Consider the following 20,608-nt stretch of genomic DNA (forward strand, 5'->3'; position numbering starts at 1 on the left):
AGTATTAGGTTCCTTTCATTTATTTAATCGAACATTGCTGAAAATTCACAAAATGAACTCGAATAATTATTGGGTAATTTTCTGTAGTCGTAACAACAATTTTGTTGAACTAAATTCTAGAAAAAGAGATTCACAGTTGTGTTATTAACGGTAAGATATTCCAATTTCTTGAACAATCAAGAATCATCAAATCTAATGTTACCTTCTGAAATTACCAGAGAGTGACAAAGTTGATTAAAAGATATGTTGCACGCGATATGAAATTAAAAGAAACTGTAAGACCCACAACTTCTTCCAACAACCAACAAAAGAAGTGATAATGTTTGCATGTGTCATGAATTGAATAGGGGGAGCAGATATCAGCGAATAGCAGAGATGCAATTATTCTTACTGCATTGTCTGTTGATAGAAAAAAATGTCATTTTTATTCTTAATGTATGAAGTAATGAAAATGATTGAATAAATTGTCCCTACTTACCTGCTTTGTTTCTTCCAAGCACCAAACATTTAAACAGATTTCTTGTTTCACTCGATTAAGACGAATTGTAAAAGAGCATTAGCATTAAATTCCGACCGTTCTTTCAAGAATCAACTTTCTGGCGCAATGACAAATACTTCCCAAGCCTTTGCGAGTCACTACCTCGATTATTTGACACTCTAACCTCAAAATAGCGTATGAACTACATGGCCGACAAAAACAAAGGTTGACAGCTGAAATTCGGGGTGGCCAGACTGCACGGACGGCGGATTTAAACTCGCGCATGCGCAGTTGCTGTATAGTTTCTAGAGATGGTCCCGGTATATTATGTCATAGGCTCTGAGGAAGATCAACCTTGCTTTGACCGAAACGTCAGCCGTTCAATCAAAAAATTCTGACAGTCTATACCCATGAAATATTTATTACTCATCTTTCATTCAACTTCATGGTCAATAAGTATTACATATATGTACATTTTTTGTAATAAATGCAGCTCTGAGGAGCTCGGCAAATTAAATTCTCAAACTCTTTGACCTTCCATAGCGATAAACTTTCCGACCATTACTTGAACAAGGTTGAGCAAGTATATCCAGATTCAGTAAAATGTTACTATACATTTAACATAATTATTTACGTTACATACATCCATGAAAATCTGATGAAATTCACCAAAATATTTTTTGCCAAGAAAGTGAAATAGAATAGTCTTATGGAACAAAATATCCATTTCTAGCATGTTTTGAACTATTTTCATGTTGTTGTCATATTGTTCATAACAAACTAAAATATAAGTAATTGAAGGACATATGTAGAATGAGGTGAAAATGCAATGAATAATGATTGAGAGAAGCATAAGATCTTTATATTTTTATTCTGAAACCTATACACGTCGTTGAATATTTGCAGAACACCTTTGGACCCACATCTTTACAAGAATAATTTTTTATTGTTCGCTACAGTCGAATATAATGAATAATTAGTATTAATGAACTCTGACTCGACTCACATACAGACTTGTATTCCGCACAACACTTGTCACTACGTTTAACATCAAATTAGGAGAAAGTAAGTCTCCACCTGGAGCAAGCAGAATATCGCGATGCACATATCGAGGTAGTGTACTTTGTTTCTGGGAGCAAATTTGGACATTCAGTAACAAAATTTTGTATTCATAGAATATAGCAAATGAAAAATATTAATAACACCAGTTTGTACTGATAGCAAACAGAAATTAGGTAACCTAGTTCACTTTGTCACGTTAATCGAATTACCATAACATTGAGAAAAAATGAACTCACCAAAACGAATTTGTCAACTCGATCCTATCATCTCTCTGAGTGTGTCTTATTGAACTTAAACAGTATTGGCCAGAATATATCGACGTAAGGCTGAAACTAAAATTTTCGCGCACCTTAATTCCCTTGGACGTTCACAGGTGACAATCGGAGACAAAAGTTTGGTATACGCTCGGTTTGGTTCAACTGCGCTGTGTATAGCGCGCCGCTCCCCCCCTAGTCCAAAACTCTTAGCACGGACTCTACGCACCAATACAAATAAGGCTGTGGCGCGCCCTATACATATACACTAACACAAGTACCTCTAGAGCGACGCAGGTAGTAGCGTTGCCGCTATGCCACAGCGTCATCCCCTCCATGGTATTACACGGTCGAAAATACCGTCGAATTTATAACTTTGAATCGCCATTACGTAGGAACGGCATGGCTGAATATTTCTATTTTTTGACATTTTGTTCCTAATATCATCACCTATCATAATGCAGTTTTTTATCAAAATCTATAGAAAATTCGAATTGTTGCGAATTAAAATGTCTCTCTATCTCATGCCTCGGCTATACTTTACGTGTATAAACTCGTAATTTTAACAACAAATATCTCCACTTTGGTATGGCTGAGGTCCTTGAAATTTTGTGAGTGCATTCAGGATGTTATAAGTAACGCGTGGTTCAAATTTTAAAAAAATCTATAGAAAGTCGATTTACCTGTGAACGTCCTTAACCGGTTGACCGGGACGGCATTTTTCACTATTCATGCTCCAACTGGCAAAGTTAAAAAATTAAGCAAATCACGTAATATTTGGAATACAGGAAAGTTTTGAGTCGCTGAACCGATTTTAGGGTTTATTAATACGATTTGCCAAGTCCCAACCCCTATAAATAGGTAAATTTTTCAATTGGGGCAATTGCAGCGGATACTCCAATTTTGTCCACTACTCTCGACCCCCAAATTCAGGGATGGGGGTGAATTTTTCAATTTATTCAATACCTTCTAAATTTCAATTTCTCCTTTGAGGATGATTCGTCGAACGTGGTCATTTTGGAAACGTTTTTATTTAATCTTACGACGTTACGGTAGGGCTACAGCCTACCATCTTCAGGTTAAAATTAGACATCCTACAGGCTAACAATAAGGTGTTTATGGTATTGCCTTTATCGAGGAAGTCTTCCTCCTTACTTCTTGTCTGTCTTACTTCCTCGACAATGGCAATACCGTAAACACCTTAGCCTGTAGGAAGTCTAATTTTAACCTGAAGATGGTAGGCTGTAGCCCTACCGAAACGTCGTAAGATTAAATAAAAACGTTTCCAAAATGACCACGTTCGACGAATCATCCTCAATTCCAAAACAGCTGGTCACGAATTCTCCACATATTTCAATTTCTCCTCCATCGTATTCAAATTTGTTGTACTGATGGTTTGTCGCGATTTTCATTTTATTACAGTATCTATTTTTTTATCAATCATCCCTAAGAGTTAAAAATGTTATTAAGGGTTGATTTTAAAATTCTGACTTGAGATCTGTAATCAGTGAGGGCAAAAACCCCTGTATAAAGTTTTCCTGAAATCTCTGTAACATATGAACATTTGTAACTATATATTTTGGGTTGGCCATTTTGGACCCGTCATATTTAATTTTACAATTCTACCGCCAGATTCAGATTCAGTGACCTCAAAAACCATTGCACACCAAGTTTTATTCAAATTGGTTGAAAAACAAGAAAGTTATTTGATTTGATCATATATGGTACAATGCCAGTCAACCGGTTAAATATCAATCATAAATGCGAAATGTACAGATCCTTCTCGATTTTGAGTGCGTCCACTGTATCGGATGTTTTCAGCCCATGCTCGACATTCAACGTTGATGATGACATTTTCTGAAAAAACACATCTTTCTTAACTTTGCACTTAACTTTCATAACGCTCAAATCTAAACAAATACGTTTTCAGGTGAAAAAAGAAGGAAAAACTACCACAATAGGTTCATCTATCTGGTATAAACGCGACTGCTTAAATGAATTCATTTGCAATAGTAACAAGTTCACTGGTGCCAAGATCAACAGTAATTATGCAAAGTCACGAAAATGTGGCTAGAACATACAGAAACTTTTCGTAGCTTTTTCACGTTTCAGCGTAATCCATTCTCTCTTTCAAGAGGTTTGGGGCACACTGATTCACCTCTGTAACACTGGAAGGCTTCCGACAGTCCTTTGAGTTTTTCAAAAGTCAACTCATTTTCATATGGCCAAGGCTTACGAGTTGAGAAAAACAATTGACTATTCACCAGAAGTAGTTGAAATTTGTCTAAATTGACAAGTCCTATACATGAACAGCTCAGAATGATTCGGTTTTGTTTTGGAATTTTAAATTTACTTTGGTATGTTATTCGTGCTTGTAGTGATGTGCACCTGGGGTTACGGAACAAGCGTTTTTCTACTTTGATCTTCGCCTTGAGAGCAGTATTTTGAAATGGCTCTACAAAATAATATGCCCATCACCTAGCAAATCGATTCATCGATTTAGTTATCAAAGATGTAATTTATAGAATCACACTTACTTTTGGGGCTGATAAATTGCACGGCTACCAAAGGACTAAGGTAACCTGGTGTATTAGTGAAAGGAAAGTAATAACCAGGAAATCCATGGTGTATCGGGTAGTATTTAATATCGCCTATCATTTCACGGTCAGCTGGATTTTGACCTTGGCAAGAAACCCACACCACGTTGAGCTGTAAGTGAAAAGAATAACCATGGTAATATCATAAGATTTAGCATACCAATAATTAGTGTTGTGGAAATAGTGGTTACAAGAATTCCAATTATAATTTACTTTTGCGCGTACAGACACACGCGACATTATACATCTCGTGACGGTCGCCACTTTTAAATAAGAGGGTGCTCTGGTCGATTTCGACGTTGTCATTCATATCTCCAAATATCAAAGTCCACGTATTACAATCGCGGAAAAGAGCTTAAGGCACCGCTGACTTTGCTTTTAAATATCAATTTCGTGACGTCATAAGCACTTACAGCACTTGTGGACGTTCAATGTTGAACTAAGTCGAGACAGACTTCTTACGGATCATGAAGGGGCTCCTCTAACATCCGACCGAAACGTCCATATGTTTTACCAATTATTATTATTATATATTGCAACGCAATCGCGTTTCCAACAAAATGCGGGTTGGTGATCTTAGTTAAAAAACCGATAAAAGGCGGAATTAAATGCTTAGAGATAAAAGCTTTCCAATGCAAGTAAGTGTTTTCCGTTTAACGTCCAAAACAAGACTGTTTTTACAATAATGGTGGGTGACGCAGCAACCTTATTCATTTTGTGACACAAGAACTTTTAAGCTTCTTTTCTCTATGCTGACTACTAGATCATTAGAAAAAGGGGCGGGACGGCTGATTTCACCATTTTTAACATTACTTCCCCCCGAAGAAAAGAGTCGTCCCGACTCGGAAAATATTGAACAGTGATGTAAATGATCTAGCAGTCGGTGCTCGGCGACAAGTCGGAGCTAGGGCTCCGAAAATTCAAAGTCTCCCTTTTTTATCATTTGGCGATCGCCCATAATCTTAAGGTAAACCATAGAACACTTTGAGCAGATAGCCGAGTACTGAATTCAAAATTTCAAAATTCATGTGCCGTGTTTTACAAAGGTAAGTATAATAAGAGTGTAAGTCAATGCGGATTCGCAGTTTTCAGCGCCAAACGGGAAAACCTCCGGAAGAAGTCCACAATCGGTTGTCCGTGGGTCCAGGATGCAGGAAAAGTCGACCAAAAGTCGACCAAATGTCTGAACATTACTCCAAAGTGACAATGTCATAGCACTAACACAAGCAGCCGAAAAAATTTTAAAACACTTTTTTTTGTATAGTCTTCCACAATTCGAAAAAACAATTCTCCGATACGTTCTACCATCCTCTAGATTTATTTGACATTGTTCTAGAACATTATCTCGTCAACCCCAAAATTCGAGCTTAAATTTTTCATTTTCGATATTCTCAGCTGTTCCGGAACTGTAAACATAGGGAAATTTCTACGACGTCCTTCTGGTGGCGTCGAAAGATTTTTTCAGCTTGTTCTCGTCGTATCGAATAATGTTTCGGGTTGTTCTAGCGAAATCAAGGACTTTTCAAGTTCTCCTGAGTTGTTCTGGTCGAGTTAAACATTGTTCCGGGTTGTTCCAGGGAAATTGAACCTTGTTCCAAGTTGTTCTAGTCGTACGGAATGCTGTCGCGGATTGTTCTGCTGAAAGCGATGAACGCGTTCCCCTGATTTTTTAATTCAAGGAATTTTCGGATTTTCCTGAGTTGTTCCAGTCGAGTTCAACATTGTTCCGGGTTTTTCCAGCCGAATCGAAGATTGTTCCATGTTGTTCTAGTCGTACGGAATGCTGTCGCGGGTTGTTCTGGTGAAATCGATGATCGCGGTCCCCTGCTTTTTGAATTCAAGGATTTTTCGGGTTTTCCTGAGTTGTTCCAGTCGAGTTCAACATTGTCCTGGGTTGTTACAGCCGTTACAGAAATGTTTCAATCAACAGTATGCACATAATTGCATCGCAATAAATAAATTCATAAGCTGTAATAATATTATTCATCTAATTATTATTATGGAGCAACATGATCTTTTTCGGTAAATTGTTTTATGTATTTCAATGATAAATTATCAATATCAAAATTATTTAGTGACATAATCAAAACTCATGGAAATCACACATCAATTTTATGTGTAAGTAAAAATTAAATTAATTATTTAATTATTATGCAGCGGCATAATTATAAATATTTGTGATCATAATAATCATCAGTCAAAAGAATCATGATCATATCATGTTGTAACGGATCGCTCTCGTTACTACATTCTTTAAATATGAATAAAAAAAAAAGGAAATAATAAATACTGAGGAACTTAGATCTCTATTGCAACGTGTTTATAAAGGAGTGTAAACGGTGTAAAAATAAAAGATGTATAAAAAAATAAATAGAGATGTAAAAATTAAAAAAGGTATATAATAAAATAAATGTAGATGTAAAAATAAAGCAAATAAATAAATAAATAGTAAATAAATATAGACGCAAAAATAAAAGATATACCGTAAAGTAAAAAATAGATGTAACAACATAAAACAAAAAATATAGTAAAATAAAAATAGGTGTAAAAATAAAACTTATCCGTAGTATGTCCCGTAGAATTATGTCTCAGTCATTTGCCTCGCTCTTCGCCTTTTGACTATATGGTTTATGCGTTTTCGTAGTTTTTTATGTATATATATATCAACTTTGTAAATAAGTGCTGTTCGCCGATGGTAATCAATTTCAAATTAAAATCATTATTATCTATTGTTGTAATTTTTACTTTTCGAAGAGTTCACACCTTTTCTGATAACACGTGTTATTGATTCTGTGGTCGACGGAGGAGTGAGAGCGAGGTTTGGTCAAGGCGGAAATTATGGACATACGGATCTGAGGTCAGATTTAGGTTTGAATTTAATAACCTGGTCGAATACTTTCTTAGGCGGGCTTATTCGAATGGCACAATGTCATTTCACGCCACATGAGCCACTGCTGGACCTTTGCATTTTTAAATTTTCCCACTTTTTTCCCTTATTTTGAGCTCATAATAAAGAACTCACCTGTTTCATTTCACATTTTTATCTGAAAAAATGAACTCAGTACAGTTTTTTGCAAATCTTTCCATTTTTTCTCGTTTATTCATGACTTCCTGAAAAATCAAGCGATTCGTGAAAATAAGGTGGTCAAAATTTTTGTTTCGCAATGCTTGTTCGTTTAAGATTAGTCTGAAAATCATTTATGTTTCAATTCAATCAGTTTTCTCAATTTCAAGCATAAAATCGCATTTTTTTTATAAATTGTCTCCTTTGATTTTTACTATTTTTTTCGCTTGTAACGTCCGATATGCATCAGGCATTCCAATATTATGTTCTCCTTGTGTGTTCTTGAGCTAGTCACTACCTTGTGTGATAATAATAATCATCCCATAGGCTAGGGGATAGGGTAAGAATAACATGGTATGAGGAGACCGAGAAGGAATGAGGTACCGTACAAGTCACAATACCCATTCCACGGCAAACCAGTGGAAAGAAGGACGGCCTTAGCCCACCTCGATTAAAATCCAATCCACCTCCAAGGTAGGGGTAGCTACCGATTGGGTATATAGTGAGTGGTTTGAAGCAGCGACTGGGCGAAAATACTACACGGCAGTGGCCAGACTGATTGTGAGTGATGGGGTAAGCGGCACGGCAATGGGTGTTACGCCTCTCTTCGCCCTTTCTGTGCGGCGCAATGGCAGCTAATCTGGTTTTCGATTACGAAGAACACCGAAATCTCATTTTGGCGATATTTGTTACCGACCTTTCATGCATGCCGGTAATTTCTTACCGACATTACACGCATACATTACCGGCATGCGCGTAATATCGGTAACAAATGTCGCCAAAATGAGATTTCGATGTACTTCGTAATCGAAAACCAGATCAGCTGCCATTTCATCATTTCACCATCAAATCTCATGGGACTGGGCTCAAAATGTGTGTTTCATCACCGCCGAGTGGCATCATACCGGATAGGTCGATCAATTCAGTGCGACTGTGAAAATTTGGCCAATTTTTGTGAGTGGTAACCAATCTGTAAAATTTCTTTCAAAATTTTGAAAAAGTAAAAATATGCTCCACTTTTTGCCAAAATAACGGATTAACTGCCCAAGTTACACTCTGATCGCTTGAGTGGTATAGGAGTTTTGCATCCCCGCGTTTATGAGGTGTACAACGGGTCTTTATATGCACCTTAAGGGCATTTTTGACTGTAAAATAATTCTGAGTCCTTACGTGAAGCCACCAGCAAAAACATCCAGAATTCAAATTATTAAATATTATAAAACCGAACAAAGAGAGCTCTGGTAGCCAACTCGAAGCTAGCCGGGATACGCAAAGCAAACCATATAAGGTAAAAACCAAGACGCTAATTAGGTCACCTTAATAGGAACCAACCACGGTCCAGCTACCACCCAAAATCTTCGCTGGTGACTCAATGTAATAAATCTGTCACCCAAAAATTGTACAGGAGCATAGGAGATCTTGCCCTAAATAAACGGGTGCAGGTTGGACTCGGAGAGCATTATTTTTCATAAGTTTGTAACTGTTGCCTTGTCGCTACGCCTGAGAGCATTATCTTGTGCATTTTGTACTTTCAACTAAAACGTGAATTAAAAATCAAGTGTATTAAAAATCAAAACCCTACAATTTCAATTAAACACACCTCAACTACCTGGTCTTTCGCCGCTCCACGAAGCTACCTGTTGTGCAGTTCCTACCAAGTTCGAGCAACAAAAGTAAGTTGACTTCTAAGTTACCATTATAGCGAATTCTTTTCAAATCGTCAACTTCATTACCCGAATTTATCAACGTTGCTCATTTCACTTTAGTGATTAATCGATATTGCCGACCCACAACTACTGATTGTAGTTCATTTTCTCGACTCAATTTCGAGTCTAACTCTTACAATTAGTTTATCCGGAATTGACCGTTAGGACGTCACATACGTGTGCAGGAGTAGATGCAGAGAGCGCCGCTTGACGATGAATTTTCTTCGTTCATTTTCGGTTACGAAAAGTCCCATAAGGCTATCACTCTTTACATATCCTCAGTCAACGCTAATTATATGGAGCTGCTCACGGCCACAATCTTACATACAGGTCTTGCAACGAAGGTAGTGGGGGTGGCTCATTTCACGGGCGCTTATTTATCTCACTTTGTGGCCGCCAGGCTGGCGTTGTGATCGAGGGATGGATAATTAACGCGTGCGCAATGCAGCGCCAACCTAATAATAATACATTTTCATCCCTACCCCACGTACATCTTTAGATAGCAGCGCCGCGACATGGCTATTTCAAACACTTAAAACACGGACAGCAAGAGAACCACGCCGCTCTGTAGAAAATTGGCTTTGTTGCAAGACCTGTATGTAAGACCGTGCTCACGGCTCAGAGCCGCTTATGCACCTCCGCGAAGTTAGCCGGAGGATTTTCGATTTTTCGAAAAAAAACTTCAGGAAACGATTGTTGGTCGTTTGTAGGTGATTGTTGGATAGGTAAAATTATTTGTTGGATTCTACTTTTTGAGGTAAGTTCAAAACAAAATTTGGCATAAAGTTAGCCGGACGAATTTGAAATTCTAATATTTTTTAATCGTTCGAGGGTCCAATCGAGGTGAAATCGTTTGTTGGACACGAATATAGCGATTAGAACGTTTGTCGGATCGTGGAGGGAAATAGGACTAGGAAATTTTTTTTTTTTTCAAAGTAAAGATTTTAATCACAAACAAGCTTCATTCTCTATTCAAATATTATCGTCATTCGATAGTGCTAAAATTAATCGAAATGAAACATCTACCGTAACATCTAGAGTTTTGGGTTTAAAAATAAAGATCTTCACAAAACGTTTGTTGGTCATTTGTAAACAATTATTGAATGGGTATCATTGTTTGTCGGATTGTAGTTTTTTAGTTAGGTCCAAAATATAATTCGGCATGAATTTAGCCAAATGATTTTTAATTCTTAACATTTTTTGATTGTTTGGGGGTCCAATTAATGCGTAATCGTTTGTCGGTTAGAAATAACGCTATTTAGACGTTTATCGGAGGACGATTCACTTCCGAAAAGTTTGAAAACCATAACCAGACCAGCTGGGCGGGAAGTTGGCCGGACGATTTTTGAATTTTTAATACGCCTGTCTATGCCGGGGTTCATATCAATGGACAATCGTTTGTCGGTCCCGAATGTCGAAACTAGAACGTTTGTTGGATCACCGTTCGTCTAATAACGTACGGCTTATACCCGTAAGGGAAGTAGCCGAAAACGATTTTAGAGATAGACTAGATCCAACCGATGAAGCCGATTGAACGGAATTATCGTGATGTAAGCCATGCGAGCCGTAGACGTCACCGGCTAAGTTCACGCCGGATTACGAAGGTGCTTGTTTCCCGGCCGACCCGCTGAAGGGTTTTTTTCCACTTTTTAATTAAACTACTGTAACATCCGACCGGAACGTCCGTATGTTTTATTGTTTATGATTATTCCCTAACATTAGTTACCAACTAACCAAAACTCTAAATGTGAGAACTCTGTAAGAAAGTCATTCAAGGAAACTGCTTAACCATCTGAAAGCCCCTAGATGAGGCATAACAACCATTATCATTAATAAAGAGTCCAGAAACCATATTACAAGATCCTCACATTACAGGAGACTATGATATTATTATTTTATTATCACAATTTACTGACACCATTATATCGAAATATTATACAATACCTAGTTGCAAACACGGAGTTTAGAGCCACATTATAGGCAACCTACGCTACAGCCTACAGCCCACGAGATAGATAAGACTATAACATGAAGATATATAATCAATATAATATAAAATTAATAACATTAGAGAAATAACCTGTAAAGGCCAGGGACTGCGATACCTCCAAATACGTAAATACAAATTATTCAACATTCCCTTCCAAAACGCCGTATTGTGGGCAACGCGCCCAAACTTTGGAGGTAACGTAGACATTCTATTGCGGAACCGTACAGAACGCCACCTGGAGAGTGTATCAGTAACATAATATCAAAATCACCGAAGGTAAACTAACTCACGGGATGATTCTGTAGGGCGAGGCAATCAAAAGGTAACCTAGGAAAATAATAATGAATAGACTATTATTAAATCATCAAAATCAAAACATCCACATTATTTTTGGAGACGAAGTATAATAGTGTTCCAGGATTAATTATCTTCTATAAAATATATCAAATATTATATTAGAGAACGCTCTTGTATCGCAGCTAAACATTAAGCAAGCAAATTAATCAATTATCTTCTATATAACCCTTTATTATATTCCCTAGCATACTAGAACATTCTAGAAATAAAAGTACGCTTGTAATATAACGCCCCGTACGCTCGAGAACGCCGACATTGCATAAAGTCAAAACCAATATAATGATGTAGGTAAAGCTCACACGGATTCAACCCTAGGAAGCGGCGATCTCCAGCATACGCGCGTTAGGCGCCCGAAGGCCACCACATAAAGTTGTGTTAGACCCCCTACTCCTTCAGTACAACTACCAAGGGACCGCGCGCCTATCGACAAATACACTAGCGCGTTGCACCAACACACATATACATGAAACTCATACCCATAACATACACTAATTCAAATCCTAAAAAACGAATACCACTCTAGTTCTCAATCTTAGAGAGGGGGTATGGAGCAAAGAGTCGGGGGCACAGTCCAAAGTCCAACTTTGCACCCAACACCAATAAATCCCATAGCATAGCATACCAGCCTAGTTTTAATTCTTAGAATAAGGGGAAGAAATGCGTTGTTGTGGGGCAATGCTCGAGGAGAGGATTTCACACCCCTATCGTTACCGCTCTGAATAAATACGAGCACCCAGCGATCATTCGCTCTCTTGGTTTTTATCTCCAGTACCTACAATTACTCAGTAGATCCTCGCGGTAAAATCCTCTAGCATTTGCATTCCAACGACGAATCTCTGCCCGATTCATTATCCAATTTTATATTATTAAAATTTGTTCATTCTTATTCTGTGTGTTTAATCAAAATATATTCTACTTTAAACCAATTCCAAATCTAAATTCTGTGTTCATTTAAAACAAGTTCCTTCATCACGCCTATACCACAGTTCCGGAAGAAGCCGCCTCATAAAAGGTAAGGTAAATGTTATTCTAATAATTTATAACAATTTCCAACTCTCCGTTAATATCCAATCACGCGAATTCGATCAAGTTGTCCATTTCACTTCAGTGATTAATCGATATTGGCGACCCACAACTACTGATGTGAAGTCTAGCTAAACATCCGCGATAATCTCTAGTGGCAGTTTTGGGGAATTTTCGTGGAGTGCCGCTCCGACGTCACACTACGGTCCAACAAACTTTCTAATCGCTATATTCGTGTCTAACAAACGATTTCACCTTGATTGGACCCTGCAACGATTGAAAAATATTAGAATTTCAAATTCGTCCGGCTAACTTCACGCAAAATTCAATTTCGGATTGCCGAAATGTTTTTTCTGCCTCTATGGTCAAACCACGATCCGACAAACATTCTAATCGCTATATTTGTGTCCAACAAACGATTTCACCTCGATACGACCCTCGAACGATTAAAAAATATTAGAATTTCAAATTCGTCTGGCTAACTTCACGTAAAATTCAATTTTGGATTGCCGAAATGTTTTTCTGCCTTTATGATCAAACCACGATCCGACAAACGTTCTAATCGCTATATTCGTGTCCAACAAACGATTTCACCTCGATTGGACCCTCGAACGATTAAAAAATATTAGAATTTCAAATTCGTCCGGCTAACTTTATGCCAAATTTTGTTTTGAACTTAACTCAAAAAGTAGAATCCAATAAATAATTTTACCTATCCAACAATCACCTACAAACGACCAAAAAACGTTTCCTAAAGTTTTTTTTCGAAAAATCGAAAATCCTCCGGCTAACTTCACGAAGGTCGCTTATGCCTCTATGATTGGCAACTATTGTGTAGTCACTGATACGTTAACTGGGGATTGTTGTGTATACCAGCGTTGCCAACTCGTACCATAATTATGGAATCGTACCATAATTCAACCATCTGTACCATGTACCATACCACGCGTATCATACTCAAAAAATATACCATAATTCTGAATACCGAAGTAAATTCCATAATTTTGTACCATAATTTTGCATATCTGGTACTTGCTCCTAGTTATTTTTTTCAGCCTGGCTAGCTCGACCCCTAGCGGGGACCTGCGCAACACTTTTCATCAGTTATTTGGGAGTTTTCACATACCGACACAATCTAACGCAGTGTCAACTTTCTGGCGTAAGCGGCCAATCCGGGCGAAGGAATACACCAGAAATGTTGACACTGTGTCGCATTGTGTCGCAGTTGAAAACCTCGTCCTCTGCGCTACACTAGCTTTTTCACGAAACCTTGATACACGGTCATATAACCTCAGTTAATTTATGATCTACATATCAGATAATATTATCATATTCTCAATTTTTCTGGACATGTAAAATAAATTCACCAAAATGTTTGATCCAACCTTTCAATCCAAGTCTCATCTATGAGTCAACTCTGAGTATTTTTTTCTTTCTATTTACCTAATTGAAAAGCTTCGATCGCGGATACAGGGCTTTAAAGTACCATAATTTACGGTCCTGAATCAATAATTTCGTTTGATGACTGTACCATAAAAGTACCATAATTTCACGGCCCTGCGTCGATAATTTACTCTAGAGGAGTTGGCAACGCTGATGTATACTGTGGTGTATACTAGTGTGTGTAGTGCATTGGTGAGATGGTAGGGATCTGTCATCATCTGTCGGATAACTGATCTGCATCAGATCATTATGTCAGATACATTAATCGTAAACAGATAATGGCTTGCAGTTATTTCATGATGATTCGTAGTTTCTGTCTTCTATACTTGAGACGTATGAGCTGTCGCATTGAAACGTCTAAGAAACATAACCTCACAAAATTAAACGTTGACATCAATACATGAGGCTGCGGCTAGTTCACCGGCTACCGGCGGCATAGTTTTCGTTATATACCGGCTATCCGGGATAATTGTTGAAAATCTATTCAGCCGGATAGTGAAATACGATACAACGTGTGTATATCTTTGAGATAATGCTCCCAAAAAAAAAAGTAATATGTGATGAGTTTCGAACACGGGACACAGTCTCAGACGCTAGCAGCTCGTGACTCGATGGGTTGAATATATGACCAAGGTTAAAATATACAAGAAGGCACTACTGGACAAATAATGTTGTACCTTCATTCATTTGGCTACCAGAAAAATAAACGCCAGAAGTGACTGCCGCAGCCCAAAGATTGGAATAAGTTAGACCTCTGAAACCACAACACACCATCATGTGTGAAACATGTGGAAGGTGACTGCTGTCACCCAAAGGTTATAGAAAAAGTTCAGCCTACGTATGACAGGGGCTTAACGGAAACTCAACAGAAACCACTTATTGAAGCATTATCGAGAGCATCATCCATAAATATATGCACCTTTCATCGCATCTCACTGTCCGGATGAATAAATTTTCACCAAATTCTCCAGACAGCCCGAGGAAAATACGAAAATTATTCCTGGTAGATTAGCTGTGGGCAATAAATTAATCAACCCGGGTAGCGCTATTGCATTAGATAAGTATATATATAACTTTCGGAAATATCGATTATGAAAATAAATGCTTTCAATATGGTTTCTATATAATTTTCAGCAAAATTGATGCTTTGTGATAATTTGCAGGTTTTCAAATGCCAGAACTTAGAGATTTTCAACATTCATCAATGAAAGAGAAAATTCATGAGAAAAAAAGAACATGGTGCATATCGTACAACCAATTGACAGTGTCCGGAAATGGGGAAGTTTTCATTCAAACCTATTCGATATTTGTAGCGGCTAGTGGCACAATATTTGAAAGGAATCCGAATGGAACAGATGCAATGTATCTATAATCATAAGCCAGTATAATAGAAAAATTCTTGTCGACTCGATTTCCTCTGTTCTCATATACCGTGACATCAAAGTTGAAAAATGATGAGTTTGCACATTGAATATTAATTTTCATAGTTGGCTGGCAAAATTTCTATAGTATACCCAAATTGGTTGAATTACTTCAGAGCTGCAGTAGAGGACCAATAAATGGCTTGATAGTGAGTTATGTATAGGTATATTCTTGGCTGTTTATATTTCACCTATTTCACAGCATTTTGTCAACATATTAATATATGGATATGTTGTCAAGAAAATCCAACAGCAGTTTTTTCAATGCTTAATAATGAAATTCTAGTGAAGAATCAGTTTTTGCGAGTTCAGTTACCACGAAATCCAAAGAAAAGACTTCAATATAGTTTCACTAGTTGCTGGGACAATCAAACGTGAAGATTCATAACTTGCGCGCAGTATTACTGTATAGTATGCCTGTTGTTCTACCCCCACTACTCGACCACTTTCATGCGCTCATCCGTTTTCAGTCATGTTTGCAAGTATTTTTCACCTACTTTACTATATTTTAATGCGGAATGTGAATATAAGTTTTATAGTACTATACTTCTTTTAAAATTTGTTTGGAAAATTGAAATCGGACCACTTTAGAAGTATCCAGGCATGCTGAAAAAAAAAAGCAAAAAGATTCTAATTGTAATTACGTAAAAACTTATCATTCGATAGCGCTTAGGTTGTGCACACATAAAATACCTATCAATCACTACTATCTTGAGGAGAGCCTGCACTATAACTCCAAAGGTGGCGGTGGTATGAATTTATGAAAAAACGTTCATTTTTCCGGTTTTCCAATTCTTCTCTGTTAATAAGAAACCGATCAAGTCATTTCAGCACTTACTTTTTTTATCTTTTGATTCTCTACAATTCGTTTATGCAGGGCATCAAAATTGTTTCATTGGTTTTGATTTTGTAAGCGAAAATCTAAAGAAAACATGGTTTTTAGTTCCTAAATGTTTATAAAAAATTAATAAATGATAGTTGTGAGTCAAAAAACTAACAGAATATAACTACGGATTGTCTTTCGTGTGATGGCACAGTCAGTATTTTGGTAGTATTTTTGCCACAGGATCACTCATTTTCTACTCTATTGCTTGATCTACCTACCAAGATACTACTCACTAATCAGAAACCTTTTCCTTAAGTAATTCAACTGTTCTGACCACAGAGCATATAGACATGGAGGGGCCTAATAGCTGTGTCAAGCTGTCAGCTAAAAATTGTAGAAAGAGTCATCAACGATATATATGCTTATGTGGTGGGTGGAGTCCAAAAATTTGTGGCAGACTTCAGCTGTTTTGGGAGAGGAAAGTCCTGCTATGATAATCCAGTACAACTCAGGCTTAAAATGGAAGTAGTCTGGCTACAGGGTCTAAATACAGGGATTGCATTCGTCGACATCTCAGGAGCCTATAGTAATATCAACATAGGAAAACTTAAAGGTAAATTAATCAACTTGAGAATTCCTCCAGTGTCATGTTGTTTTATCCAGAATGCTTTCAAAAATAAAATCCTTACAGGCCTTATGGAAGAAAAAAAATAGGTGAAGAAAGTACAAACAAAGGTCTTCCGCGAGGGTTAATTTTGACCTTACTGCTTTTTAACATATATATGCTGGATATTGCAAAAGACCTAACAAAAAATGGCAATTTTATTTCGTATGCAGATGACGTAAGACTGTCAACTTCAAGCTCTAGTGAGGAAATAGTAATCAAAACACTGAAGAACTACATAAACGCCTTGGCGTCTTGGGTTTAATGAAAATTCACTGCACATCTCACGTGAAAAGACCAATTTTATGATCTCCAATTACAGGAAATCCCGAGTTGAACCGGATTCAAGATCGCTAAATATTAGAAACCAATTCATAAGTAATGTTAAAGGGAAATTCTGAAGCGCATACAAGAGATGTCAGGACGAAATCGAGTAAGTTGGTTAGTTTGCTTTCCGCTGTAGTCAACCTTGAATGGGGAGCTCACCGGTCCATGCCAATTCAAATTTACAAAGGGCTCGTCAGACTATCGATAGAATGAGCAAGCTTCCAGTTAAACCATTCAAGCATTGAGAAAATTCAATGGCTTATAACCTTGCAGAATGCAGCCATGAGAATTATTTTGGATGCCTAAGAAACACCCCTATAAATATCCTGTCACACATTGAATCGATTTGAATAAATGGGCTCTAGATTCCTCGCTAAGAAAATATCAATTAAAAGTGATATAACAAAAAGGAGGCTGAAGAAGATACAGACACTTAAATATCGAGCACATGTTCAGGACAAGCAAGGGCTTTCGCAAGGGTCTAGCTATGTACTAGATCTAAGATCATATATCAACCTTTGTTCTGTAAGAAATAAGTCAACCTAAATTTATGAATCAGTCTAAAACCACCTAAAGGATATTTAGAAAAGTTCCAAAGCTAGATGGACAAGGACTACTCTGGCTACAAAGACACTTTTGCAGATGGATTGGGCCGATGCTCCCCAAAAGGGTGCCATGTAGGTATATTCGTCAAAGACCACCAACATCTATCAAGCATCATAACGCTGAACTCCAAATCCACCATTTTTAACCCCGCGTGAGGCGCCATTTGGCACGCAGCCAAGGCTATTCAAGCCAACAATTTGAACAGTAAACTTTCAATCTGCCCAGACTCACTAAGTGCAGTCGCGAACATGAGGATGGAGGGATTAGACTCCAGGATTAGTACAGTTGCGCCATCCATTAGGCAAACAATGTATGAAGAGAGCCTGAAAGGTAACGATAGCAAGATTATCTGGATTCCATCTCACTGCTGAAAACCAAGAAATGACAGAGCTGACCATAACACAAAGGAAGCAAGCGGAAAGTCACATATAGAAATCCCACTCATAACATAAAAGACAATGGTCTACATCGTCTATGTATAGGTACTTTTAGTAGCATCGTGACCGGGCACACCAGAAGAAAACAGCATATGAAAAGAGTGAACATCATAGAAAAGGACAACTGTGAATGCAGGGAGGATTCGGAGTCGATTGAACATCTAATTTCGAGGTGTCCTCGTAAGGAGAATCTACGAACCAAACGAACGGAATGGGTTAAAGTTTCGACGGTGCATAGCTCTTTTGTAGTGGAATCGAGGAAGGTTACTCTTATCGCGAAAAAGCCGAGTGTTCCAACCCAGGAACATTCCAATCAAGGAACGCTTGGCCGTACCGGCCGTGCGCCCAGCTAATTGCGAGAGCATCTTTTATTTACGAAATTATTGTAATCACTAGTTTTCGTCGAGCGGCCTATATTTCATGAAAACTGTCTCACGACGGTTCATTTTACTCCTCATTATTCTCTCTCTGGCGAAAAGTTCCTCAAATATGCACTTTTTAGCCCCTGAAATGCGGGAATAGACAAGTGTCAAAAAACCACACATTTGTTTGATGATTTTCGAGATATGAGTAACCTCCCTCGATTTCGCTACAAAAAAGCTATGCACCGTCGAAATTTTAATCCATTCCGTTCGTTTGTTTATTTAATATAGGAAGAAAACAGTTGAGTTTGCTCCGTCGGTAAAGGTAGGACTGCTACATCGCGTTAAGGAAATGAACACAGAACAAGGGAGCTAGGTGATTACAACTGTTTTGTATGTTCTAGATAGTGCACCTAATCAACCCCGTCCCTGTGCCGTCCTAATTATAAGTTGTAAACCGGACTCAACCGCAAGTTGATCAGCTTAGCCCTTCACACGGACTTGGTCCCTCATTAACAACCGAATGAGTTGATTCTTTTTTTAATTGCTTGTAGGTCGATTGTAAGTTCTTCTAAGTCAATAGTTCCATTGTTATTAATAAAACAAATTTGGTTAGGGAATGCGCGTGATGTTAGCCCCTGAAAGTTGCAATTTGTGATCGAATTCAGTTCTGCTTGTGTGGAATCGTTTGTAAGTCAATAATTCAGTCGTTATTGATGAAACAAATTTGTCTGGAGAGTCCGAGTGACGTCGGGTGATTGTGAGTTATTTCTCGATATTTGTAAGTCTATGGTTCAGTCATTATTTAAAAAATATGCGATCGAATTCAGTATTGCTTGTACGGAATCGCTTTTGGGTTTTTTGTAAGTAATTGTGAACAAGTTTGCTCCATTTGAAGTAAATAGTTTGGTCGTTATTGATGGAAGAAATTCGTCTAGGGGTTCAAGTGACGTCAGCCCTTGCCAACACCTGCAGTTCGCGATCGAATTAAGTTCTGCTTGCGCGGAATCGTTTTTAGGTGGATCGCAGGTGTCGATAAGCACTTCTCCAACCTTGAATAACCTCCCAATTATCTGTGAAATTTAGAACGAAAAATCTCCCCACCTCCTCTCGCCGCGCAAAAATTATAAAAAAAAAAACAAACTAAAACGACTGTAGTGTAACATTCGACCGGAACGTCAGTACATTTTATTGTTTATAACTATTCCCTAACACTAGTACCAACTAACAAAACTTCAAATGTGAGAATTCTGTAACGGAGCCATTCAAGAAAACTGCCTAACCATTTGAATATGCCTTGACGAGATATAGCAACAAAGATCATTATAGTCAAGAGTCTGAAAACCATATTACAGGAGACCATGATATTATTATATCATTACTACCAGTTACTAACACTATTATATTCAAATACTACACAACACTTGGTTACAAACACGGTGACAGATAAGACTGTAATGCAAAAGACGCACAATCAATTTAATATAAAGTCAATAGCATTGCTGCAAATCACTATAAAAGCCTGGGACTGCAGACCTCCGAAACGTGAATACAAATTATCCACCTCGAATTATAGAATCCTTTCCGGAACGCCGTATTCTAGGCAATGCGGCCAAACTCTGAGCTGCGTTCTGAAACCCTACTCGAGTATCATTGTTTCTCTGTTTGATCTTATGCGTTTGACGGAGATACGATGATATTCGAGTCACTCGAGTAAGGTTTCAGAACGCAGCTCTGAGGGCAAAGTAGAAGGTAAACTAACTCACAGAATGATTTTCTACGGCGAAGCAACCGAATGGAAATCTAAAAAGGTAACGATAAATAGATTATTATGGAAGCATTAAATCCTACCAACCAAAAGCATCCACACTAATTCTGGAGAGGAAACATAGCAATTTTAAAAGTAATAACTCTTTATAAAGCACGATAAGATTTCCAAGAAGGCGACTTAAATTGTGTAGGTGGCAACGCCGTATAACTAGCAACCAGAA

The 20,608-nt window shown here is 37.8% G+C and overlaps 1 protein-coding gene across 2 annotated transcripts in view; it reads right to left on the minus strand.

Moving 5' to 3' along the window:
* Positions 1 to 1,503: 1,503 nt before the first annotated feature.
* The window catches only part of LOC124405242 (sodium/potassium-transporting ATPase subunit beta-2-like), a 69,510-nt gene continuing 50,405 nt past the window's right edge, over positions 1,504 to 20,608 (minus strand). The window contains exons 6-8 of one of the 2 annotated variants that reach the window (XM_046879975.1): positions 4,332 to 4,503; positions 3,539 to 3,651; positions 1,504 to 1,608 (exon numbers count right to left, since the gene is read on the minus strand). In XM_046879975.1, the coding sequence (XP_046735931.1) occupies positions 3,539 to 3,651; positions 4,332 to 4,503 (285 nt within the window). In that variant the 3' untranslated portion in view covers positions 1,504 to 1,608. Of the gene's footprint in view, positions 1,611 to 3,538; positions 3,652 to 4,331; positions 4,504 to 20,608 lie in introns of both variants that reach the window. The other variant, XM_046879976.1, reaches the window with a different exon arrangement.

Source organism: Diprion similis, chromosome 4 (assembly GCF_021155765.1).
Source record: "Diprion similis isolate iyDipSimi1 chromosome 4, iyDipSimi1.1, whole genome shotgun sequence".
Taxonomy (NCBI): Eukaryota; Metazoa; Arthropoda; class Insecta; order Hymenoptera; family Diprionidae; genus Diprion; species Diprion similis.